General features: G+C 29.3%; 1 protein-coding gene across 1 annotated transcript; it reads right to left on the reverse strand.

Moving 5' to 3' along the window:
* Positions 1-9864: 9864 nt before the first annotated feature.
* LOC119684059 lies at positions 9865-10724 on the reverse strand. Its single transcript, XM_038098006.1, has 3 exons — positions 10635-10724; positions 10215-10580; positions 9865-10160 (listed from the first exon to the last, which is right to left on the reverse strand). The coding sequence occupies exons 1-3, from the start codon at positions 10647-10649 to the stop codon at positions 9909-9911; spliced, it is 633 nt and encodes a 210-aa protein (XP_037953934.1). The 5' UTR covers positions 10650-10724; the 3' UTR covers positions 9865-9908.
* Between the last annotated feature and the right edge of the window lie 1031 nt (positions 10725-11755).

Consider the following 11755-nt stretch of genomic DNA (forward strand, 5'->3'; position numbering starts at 1 on the left):
TTGACGCCAAGGATGTAGTTTTATAAGTTAGTTTTCCTGAAGTATTTTCAATTCAATTCCTTTAATGCCTTAGAATTTTAGAATATAAAGGACGCCATTTTTATATTGCATCGTTAAAACTGATCGAAATTACTGATTGTGTGGGGTTACTTAATTTTGGGAATGCATTGAAGACATGCATTGCTGTTTGCGTCCAAATCTCAAAACCCTAGAAAACCACTGATCGCACATTGGATTTTCAAATGTGACGAAAACACTGATCGTATATTGTTGTTGACAGGAGTTTGGATTGCATATGAGCTGTCCAAAGGCTAATACAACATTTGTCAATCCAGCTTTAATATTGGATTGGTTTCAATAGCCTTGATTTTGCAATTTTGAATTTAAAAATTCTTGTATCTACATTGGTCAACTTTATTTAGTTTGCTTTTATCGCTGAAACCATCTTATTTTTATTTACAGATCTAATTAACTGTGCTGTTATCTTTCAGATAACATAACCAAATTTTTACCAACAAAGATTATTGTTTTGATATCGGACAGCCGCTACACTTCAGCTTTTTAAATTCATAATTCTTCGTAATACATTATAAATAGGTTAATAGTGGTATAAATTTTATAAGTATTTTTTGTTTAATACTCTTTGAAATGAGAAAGAGAAAAGAGTCTGCATGGAGACTTGAACTTAGGTGAATGGTGGAAAGAAATGTACCGGAAAAGCTATTCCTGATCTTCGCTTCTCAAAATCATATTGACTTGTTTTATAACATGATATAACATCAAATTAATATTACATGAGAGTAGAAGGGCAATCTGCTCCATTACTTTATATTTGAATAATTGGAGAGGCGTTAATTAAACTAATAATTTTTGTCAGTATTCAAAAATTCTGAGGTACATCAGATAAAACATCAAATCTGCCAATAAGTTCTTTTTAATCTCTGTGAAATTACTCGTTTCGAACCGAAAAGTTGTACTAGGTATATCAATTTTATGTGATACTATTTAAAATATTTAATTCATATAAGTTTTGAATTAAATACATTCTAAATTGAGAACTCTGTGTGTAATATGTAAAATATATTTTTTATAGGTACTTTAAAAAATTTTTCCGAGAATTTATACCATTCTTTTAGGTCAACTCACTACTGAGCGTAACATGTAAACCCACACAGATAAAGAATGATAAAATAAATTAAAAACACATTTTTATCTGTCTTTCAATGTCAAAAATAGTAACAGTTAGAAACCATAAAATTTGCCTAATATCGTATATTCTCATCTCACCTTAAATTTAAATACAAATTTTAGGCATTTTCCTTAAAAAGTTAAAGGACAGGTTGACAGCCAGTTGAGCAGAAGCCCTTCATTTTGTCCTTTCGTTAAGCAAATAAATTTCGCAAAGCGAATAAAAACCATTTGATAAGGAAAGAGTAATGTGAAGAAGTTATTCTTAAAATAACATTTTTTCAACATGATGGATTAAAAAATTGTATAAAATAAATTGGAGGGTCATTTGATATATTTTTCATAAAGAAATAAATTTTAATTTATATAATCTTTGTTATGGATACGTATTCTTTATATATGAATGGAAAAATTTTCTCAAATATTTTTCATTTGCATCTTATTACAGATCTTATTACAGATACTGTGAATTATTTATTATTTAATAAATTTTTTTTTTTTTTTTTTATTATTGATATTTTTATTTAAAATATTGTAGTCGTATGTATCAGTTTCAGTTAAGAGTAAAATATCAAAACTTAGTTTTGCTTTTGTTAAAGCTTCAATATTCTTTAATTACATTACTTTTTATTAATTTTATTTAATAAAATATTATTTATATCAAATGATATGAACACAAGACCCAAACTCAGCTGATTGAAACAGACAGACAAATATATAGACAGAAAGATAGATAAACGCGCTGAACAATTTATAGACTTATAGGGAGGTATGTCTAGACTGTAATCTGTGTGAGCTAAATGTGTAACATATATGTATATTATTTAGTCTCTGATGTCGCTTCCTACTGTGTTAAAAAATCTTTTTATTTTTTATATATATTGTATATAAATTAAATGTAAATTCCCACTTAATCTGTTTGAGCTAAATGTATTATATAGTATTTTATTTTCGATATTTCCTTTACTGTGTTAAAAAATTTAAATATTATTTATACAAATTTAATATAAGTTGTATGCAAAATACTATTTTATCAGTTTTAACTTAATATATATATAGAATATATGGTCTCGCCAGCGCGAATCGTGGAATAACATTAGCATAACTCTCTTCGTATTACGATCGTAGATTAGGTTCTATACACAAGAAAGAATAATATAAAAACATACAACAAATAAAGCCTCTAGAAAAGAATACTATTGAAATTTAACAATTAAAAATAAATATAATTAAATCTAATTATTCTAATAATATATGTCCTAATAAAACAGAGCAAGATAATTTGTTAATGAACTTCCACAGTAAATTAACAAAAAAACTCCAAAGTGCGAACATTCCAGACAAGTACAGCTTTGAGTCAGTTGGCTAATGATCTCTGGCTCTGAGCTTCAAATTTGGGAGGATATGTGTTCAACCCTTGGTACTTGCAGTAGCAAAAAATTATTTACCAATAATTATATACAAGAAATAATTCCAAAACCACTGATGATGGGATTTTGGCAATATTCCAAAAAGTTGTATGGTCAGCCAAAAATTCAATTAATAAATAAAATAATATAAAAAAGAATTTTTGTTGTTGTAGTTTACTACTTTTCGAAATCTATCTATATGGAATATATGTTATTTGGACGCCGATATGTTTGTCAGTGCGTTAATAAAACCCTGATATTTACATACAAGAATTAAAAATAACATAATTTATTAGTTAGAGCATAAGACCTAAACAAATCTCTATAATGGTCTATTCTCTGTGCAATAATAGACTTGATACGTTGTCTGGATCGACCCAGTTGACGGTTATCTTGTGGATTTTAGCTCCTTTTTAGTATGGTGTGCATTATTTCCATGTCTACTTTATTTTAAAAATTATGGTTTTGTGCCAATATGTTTGCCTTGTTCAACCCAGTTGTCGGTTATCTTGTGGATTTCATTGAAGAGCCATACATGTGATGTTTTTGTTCTCTTTTCGTATGATGCAAAATATCTCTATGTTTATTTTATTTTTTAAAATTGTGATTGTGATAGGAATGCTGTTAAAAAAATTTAATATATAGGCATTAGATATTATGTATGGCAAAAAAATGCGATAGCTGATTCTGTGGCATTTATTTAAATATGTGAATAGAGATACTGTGAGTTTCCAGCTCCGGGATCACAAAGTAGGTCTAGTTTGATGCTGGTATTAAAAATACGATATTGTGTATGCGTTCAGAAAAATATCTTTCTGGACATAATATACTCTTTCTATGCTTTTTATGCGAATGATGCGTAATTACAGTAATTTGAGTTTACATATAAAATTCAATTAAGAAATTTCATCTTCTCATCTTTGAGTAGATGAAATCTATTTTAATTTAGATTCCAACATATTATTTGGTTTAGTAGATTTAGTTAAAGACGTAATGGTATTTTGCATGTGCATTACAATTTTATTGTGAATTTCCTAAACTATCTCATTCACTTACATTGTTGACTGAAAATAATTTTATGCTAATAAAGTAATTAGTGTGATAAAGCAAAGTCAACACTTCGTGACGAAGTGAATTATCCTGCATTAGTGAATCAAAAAGCAGTCGAAAGTTAGACGCAACATGAGCATGGAACTTGACTCTTGAGTTACATTCTTGTCAAATGGCGTTTTGCAAGTTCAAGTATCTCAACTTTGCGTTATTTTAGCAAATAAATAATGTGAATTTATTAACTAAATTTCCTGCACGTGATGTTGAGTGATATTTAATATTCACAGTTTTGTAGTGGAAAATAAGAAACGAACTTTACCAAAGACTAATTCCCAAAACAGAAATTAAGTCAAAAGGCATTAAAATGGCGTAAAACTAAATTAACAATTGCAGGTAATGTCAGCAGCAGTTTAAGTTTATGCCAAATTTCCGTATTCCGTACTTCTGGCCGTGTTAAATTCCTTTCGAAGTACGAGTATTTCCAGTTCGTAGTCAGTTTGAATTTGGCTTTTGGAGGTGGTTTTGTAGCTGTGGTTGAGTTGATTGCTGGAGTAAAGTAAGTTATAAACATAACAGCAACTTTGGGCATATTTTGACTTTAATGCTTCGCTGAATTGGGATCATTTAAAGCTCTTTAGGCACATTTTTGGTAGCTAAAAATTTTAACGTTCGTAATGAAAGTTGAAATGTATCTGAAAACTCAGTGACACCCACAAAATGAAAACAGCACACTTTGAATGACCACCTTTTCGTTGTTAATTAAACTTCAACAATGTTTGATTGAAGAATTTTTCCATGGTTAAAATATAGAGGGGATGTAGAGCTATATGTATACCTGTATATATGTATAACATATATATTTAAATTAATTTCATGAACAAAAATATCTGATAAATGTTTTATTTTAGAACATATACTATATCTTATTTTATATTAAAAAAAAATATTTTATATTAACTGCAAATAATTGCAAGCTATTATTATAACATTTATAAAAAGAATTACATAGTTAATAGAAACGATTGAATTTAATAAAGAGGTTTGGAACAGTAGTGAATTGTGAATAATATTAAATCATGCCAAAAATAATTCCTCCATAAAGAAATAAAATTGAAATTTAACAATTTAAATTAACTATAATTATTTAATTCAATTATTCTACAGCTGCTTTATGATTTCGTAATGAAATAAAAGCAAGGTAATTTGTTAATGAACTTTTATAGCAAATTAACAAAACTTCAAGTACAAACATATAAGTCAAGTACTAGTTTGATCAGTTTGCTAATTAACACTGACTCTGAGTTTAAAATTTGTCAGGGTACGAGTTCAACCCTTGGTACTGGCCAGTCTCAAAAATAATTATTTATCAATAATTAAATGTAAAAAATAATTTAAAGACCACTGATGACAGGTATCTGGCCACGTAAGCACTTGAATTCCTTCCTTTTCAGGGAAATTCTTTACTTCAATAAAAAAAAGTATATTTTTTGACAGAAATGGTTGTTCAATTAATGTTTATGCATAAAAATATTACCGATTTTGTGCGGTGGCAAGGAGCGGAAACGTCTTGAAAAATTAAAAAGTTGCAATAACACAAAGGCTCTTCCATTGATGGTAGTAAATACGGTTTCTAGATGTTAATATATTTTTCTGGGGCTTGGGGCTTTTCTGGGGCTGGGTTTTTTATTTCGGAATAGGACAATCGCATTTTGTAGATGGTACCGTTAATGCTGAGAAAGCCGGAAAGCATAGTAGTAATCATTTAGAATGGGGTTGATGAAAACTTTTGGGATGTCTAGCTGCGTATAAACTCTACGATATTTTGTTAGCCAACATTATTTAACATAAGACTATTTGATTATAAACAACTATGTTATTCTATAAGGAAGTAACTCAAGCTAAAATATAAACTATTCATATCAGTTAACTATTAAACTAGCGGTAGGTAACATAAGACTATTTGGTTACAAACAACTACATTAAGACCGAAAAGTTTTCGGAAATTCTCATTTAAAATTCGCGCGCTGTATATTTTTCGATATTTTAAGTTTATGTAGTTTGGCAGCAATTAGGGACAATTACTATGCCAAAAATGAGCGCGATCTGTCAGACAGTTCGTTTACGGCAGCTGTTGAAACCAGTTCACCTCAGTAGTGCGTTGCGAAAAAACAATGGAAAAAAATATTGAACAAAGAGTTTGCATCAAATTTTGTGTTTCGAACGAAATTTCGTGTGCAGAATCGTTGCGAATGCTACAAAAGGCTTATGGGGAATCAGTTTTATCGAAAACTCAAGTTTATGAGTGGTACAAAGCCTTTCAGGACGGTCGTACGACCGTCGAAGACATTTCGCAACGCACTACTGAGGTGAACTGGTTTCAACAGCTGCCGTAAACGAACTGTCTGACAGATCGCGCTCATTTTTTGCATAGTAATTAAGGACAGTGCTGCCAAACTACATAAACTTAAAATATCGAAAAATATACAGCGCGCGAATTTTAAATGAGAATTTCCGAAAACTTTTCAGTCTTAATGTATGTTATTCTATAAGAAGGTAACTAAAACTAAAGTATGAACTATTCATATCAGCTAACTATGAAACTAGCAGTACTTACTAATTTAGGTTACAAAAAACATAGTTTACAATAATAATAATGTAAAATAACATACACAACGCCAATGCAGTAATGATGTTTTTCAGTGGCGTATTCAGAGCGAAGGTATAGTTTAAGGGGTATCCTTTGTGACAATATAATTTACAGATAATACACTGCAAAAACACTTAATATTTTATAGTATATCTCCACCTCTAAATGTTTTTATTTTTCGTAAAACAAATTTGTATATATATGGTCTCAATCCATTATGGTTATCATTAACTTCGCCGAATAAAAAGCTTTATTATAATGATAAAAACAATTGAAGTATGTATTTTTAAGGAAATTTACAATTCAAGTCATTGCAATGCAATTTATTTTATGTTCAATACTGAGAATTTATTCAACTTTCGCATGTCTCATTTCGTGTGTTTTCGCTATTTTTGATTTTGTGTAAATTGAAAATAACAAATCAATATCATCAGAGACAGAAAACGAAGACAAAAGAACTGAATTGAATATCTTGATATGTGAATTCCATTGATATTTTATTATATACTTTAACAATTTCTACATTTCAGTAAGCTTACCAAGCACGTGTATCTATCAAACTGAATGTCTATCTAAATGTCTGTTTGTTAGTAGGTAAATAAAGCAAATAAGTGCAGCATTGCGTGATAGACTAGTGACGTGCCCCTGACAAGTATGTATCCATATAAATTCAAACAATTGATGATACTATCAATAAAATATATAAATACAAATAAATATACAAACTCTTAACTAAATTCTTAATATTTGTGGCGAATAAAGAGTTCAAGTACATTGAAGTTCGAGTAGTACTAAAATAAATTAAACCCTATGATACATACTATATATAATTATAATATAAATCAATCAAGGTAAATGCAAATTAAAGGAATCCTAATTAATTACAACTACTCCTAGTAAACGATGTTTAACATTTCCGTTTAAGTAATAAATTTCAGCTTTATCATTCCGCAGCATACGGAAAAAAGTTCTTTAAAAATTCTACTTTAAGTTTTGTAGTCCTTTTCCTCAATTAAACGTTCCTTGAAAATTGTATGGAACAAACAAAGCGAGCGTATACAATTTAAAACATTTTGTATAGTTTAAGGCGACCGTTCCACCATTTCCGGTGGTACGAGTAAACGCCATAAAATGGAATTGTTAGACAGTTTCAGAGTGTCAGTGTCGCAAATTTTCTGTGACTTTTTTTTTGTTATGACTTTTCTTTCTCTATAGTTTGTTTGTAGTTTTTATGTTGGGCCTTCAACGTTTGTTGTGCCCACTTAGCAAATTGTTGAAGCCAATTTATAGGTACGGGCGCTTGGGTACTCTTTAATGCGCGAACTTGAAGCCTTTTGCCTATTTTTAGTATAAAATATTGATTGTTATGCAAGCACTTTTAAGCCACTTGTTGCATTCGTTTAAAGTGACTGAATTTAATATTATTACTACCTTTTATGGGATAAGTTTTAATGGAATTCTCGTTTCCAAAATGTTATGGTGACTAAGTTTATTTTTGTATTATTGACATTTTTTTTATATAAATAAAATATTTGAAACTATTTGTAATCCATTTCCACGCGTGGTTAGTTTTAATTATATTACAATTGTTTCCTATCTACTATAAATAAGGCGGATATACAAGGGTTGCTTAATAAGTCCGTAACAGCTGCACTAAATAAATATATTGGATATACCATATATTTTTAAATATTTTAATTATAAATACTATTGTCTTTTAATACTTCATCTGCTTGTTTTTCCGCTTTGTAATCTTCTGGAGACACACAAGGTTTGGTAAATTTTTAAAAATGAAGAAAGAATTTCATTTGTTAATAAAGGGTTGAAAAAAATCTTCTCTAACTTAAAGAAAGCTTGTCAAACTATATGGAAACTCTGTAGCATCATATAGAATGGTTAAAAAGAGATTTATCAAGTTTCGTTGTTATCTAAACTGATAAAAAAAGCCGCGTAGGGCGTAATAAGTAATAATAACTCGTTAACTAATAACTCGTTGTGGTGAAAAAAAGACATGATGCAGTGATTTTTTTTTTGTAAAGGAGTAGGTGGAAAACTTTATGCACCGTCAAACCGACAGTCACCGAAATGATGTGTTCAACTAATACTTACTACGAACTAAAATACTCCTTCTTCTTTTTCGGGGTTTCTCCCCCGGGATCGTTTTCGCGCTGTTTCGGAAAGGATCCCTTATAAGTCCATGAGGTAGAACCTGCGTGCAGGCCCAAACTCATGAACCGAATTGGAAAGTCTTCATATTGCTCATAATACAGTGATAGAAGATAGTCAAATAAAGTAACACAAGATTGTTGATATAGTAAATATCTGAAATGAATGCTATGAACATATTCTATATAATATTTTTAAAGAGCATTTATATATAAAAAATTTATGAGAAAGATGGATTACCGCATTTATTCGTAGTTTATTAAAAACATACTTGTGTAATTTCGTAAATATTTAAACAAAATATCTTAACTGATATAGAGATATTGTTTGAGGATAGTTTCTTTTGGATTGCGCAATGCATAACTGTGGGCGTATAATATTATGGGATGCTTTTAAACCATGACAAGACATCAGCTCATTTGTCAGGAATTGTAACATCAATATTGGATAAAATACTCTATCAGCTTATAGAACATCTACCGTATCCACTAGATTTTGTTCAATCTGATATTTATCTGAAGTTTTATATAAATGACTTGAAAAGAATTTAATAATTCAACTTCTCTTATTTATACAGATTTAACAAACAGTACTCATATGAGATCTCCATGTAAATTGAATAAGTTCAACTTACAATTATTAAAAGTATCAAAATATTTCTGTTACTTCTTTAGAAATCTGTTCAGTATGTTTTGAATTCTAATATATTAGATTTAATAATCTTCTCTTTATATTTTTGTGGTTTTATCCTATTTCAACTCAGCTCTCACTAGGTTGTTTTCTTCTATATATGTTATATCCTCTTGCATCATGTGTCGCTTTGTATTGTACTTTTAAAAGATTTCGGTGGCCTTTTTGAGCCTGTCTTATTCGTTTTATCTGCAACCATTTTCTCACCTCATAATTCTCTAGTTTTTTCATTACATGTCTATAGCAGAGGTGATAATGTGTTAATAACCGAAATTAAAGTGTTTTGTAATATGTCTTTTATAGTCACCCCGTTAATCTACCGCAGCGTGCGCTTTCCTGTCACACTATTTTTGTTCTAATTTACGAGCAGAATAGCATTTAGATGTATACGTTGGATATCATGTTTTCGTATATTATGCCCTTAAACTCTTGTCTGACTGAATACTGGGTATTCAGTGCAGTTTCTGTTTCGAAAGCACCCTCTTAGTTTATAATAGTTTACTATGACCATAGTTAACTTATTAGGTGTTTATTTTTAAAAAATATTTTCTTCAAAAAGACAGAGTAATTAATAATTAAATTAATGAAATATATTATTGAACAATTTCTTAAATCTAGCAAAAATAAACAATTTTTCATCGAACTAACTCAATTCAACATTTTAATTTAAATATTACAAAAGTGATATATTATTACTTTGTTTTATAGTGCACTTTTAATTTATTATATGTTTATTTTGTCAGTCACGTATTTTGTTATTAAATTTGTTGTCCAGTTTTTATGTCATAAGTGGTTTTTCCTATATATTCACTTTCCTTAAACCAGAGGTGTTCAACAATACGTTTTTCCATATTAATATCCACAAATCTGTATACAGTTTCCCCATTATCTAGAAGTTTTTTTATTACTTTACATTTTCCACCAGATGCACGTTGAAAATTGTAAGTAAAATTATTTTTTAAAATGTCATTATCTCCACGAATCACTTCTTCGCAGGATTCCAAAACTGACTGTTGTGAACTTAAATTTATTATTTTGTTTATTTGTGATAAATTGTTAAATACCTCTTGCTTTGGTTCACGTTCAGGATAATATTCTTCTTTTTCTAAGCCATCAATTGAAAAAGCATCCAGTAGTTGGTTTTGTTCTGTTACCATCTGGTTTTTCAATGATTTTTGATATGTTTCCCCTTCTTTTTCATTTTCCAACATATTTATGTAATCGTATTCGTGTTGGGAAAGTTGCATTGGTTTTGTTGTTGATGGGTTGAAAAAAGTTGCTCCTATGTCTTGTAGATCAGATTTGAAATCTCCAGTAGCAAGAACCTGTGACTCAATATGTATTGGACTTTTCATTTCTACATCTATAACATTTGTTGGATCTTCTGTTAAGAACAATTCTCCCACCAGCTCATCCAAGGTCTTGTTTTTCTAATATTATACATATTTTTTTAGTTTTCTTTTAAAGAAAGGAAAAAAATTTACCTGATGAGAATTCATATTGACAAAATTTATTTGAAACTTAATAAGTATAACTTTGTACTTGTAGCAAAATTTAAACTCCTTAAATTTTAATTAAATGATAATTTAAAATAAATTTAACGATTTTTCCAAAACTGACAAATTTTTAAATCTATTTGTGCTACTGGGTTTTCAAAATAGAGTTTGTATACATCTACGAGAATATGTACTCATATGATTATAAATTTAACTAACAAATTATTTATGAAAACTGAAAAAAAATTTATTTTTAATATCTCAAAAACTGACACAAAACCTGGCTATATGAAGGCTATTTAAGATTCCATGGTATATTACAACAACAGACATGCACAGAGATCTAAGGATCGATTCAGTGAAAAATATATCAGGGACAGAGCCCTAAAAAGTTGATATCCAACCCCGCTCTAACAAACCTCAAGTCCGCCTCAGGACCCACAGGAAGATATGCTGACCTACGATTCGTTATCAGTTAAACGATTAATAAACGATATGAATTCCAGTATCGTTAAAGCTTAGTGTGGGGCAGGCATAAGTCCCCCAGCCACAAAAGAGTAAAAGTGCGCAATAGCACTAACTCAAGAAACCACAACAACAACTCACAAATTTGAATTGATTTCTTGATTGTTGAAAATGACATATGTGCTGTGTGAACGTGGAACTAAATTATGACTAAATTGAACAAATTACTATTTTGTGTCAGTAAGGCAGTAAGATAATTAAATTTATAGTGCTTTCAAATAGCGCTCGTAATGACCAGCACATTCTACACTCACGGTCATATTCGCTATAGCTATGAGAGTGAGAATCGTAGGGTACAACACTTAGTCAAGAATTAAGGTGTCTTATACATTATTATTTGAAAAAAATCAATGGAAAGTGAGTTATTGTATTATTTCCTATATATATAATTAATACAATTTCTATCCTGCTTACTTTATTTGGATTGCAATATGTTATTAATATTTTATTAATTATTTATACCTTTATTGCATTTCAGGTACTAGGGGACTCATTGCATTTACCGATACATCGCGATATACGAAAAATTTATTAAAATTTATTAATACATTATTTTTTTGTTATATTAATAATCGATCCTTTTT

This window comes from Teleopsis dalmanni, chromosome 2 (genome assembly GCF_002237135.1).
Source record: "Teleopsis dalmanni isolate 2A chromosome 2, ASM223713v2, whole genome shotgun sequence".
Taxonomy (NCBI): Eukaryota; Metazoa; Arthropoda; class Insecta; order Diptera; family Diopsidae; genus Teleopsis; species Teleopsis dalmanni.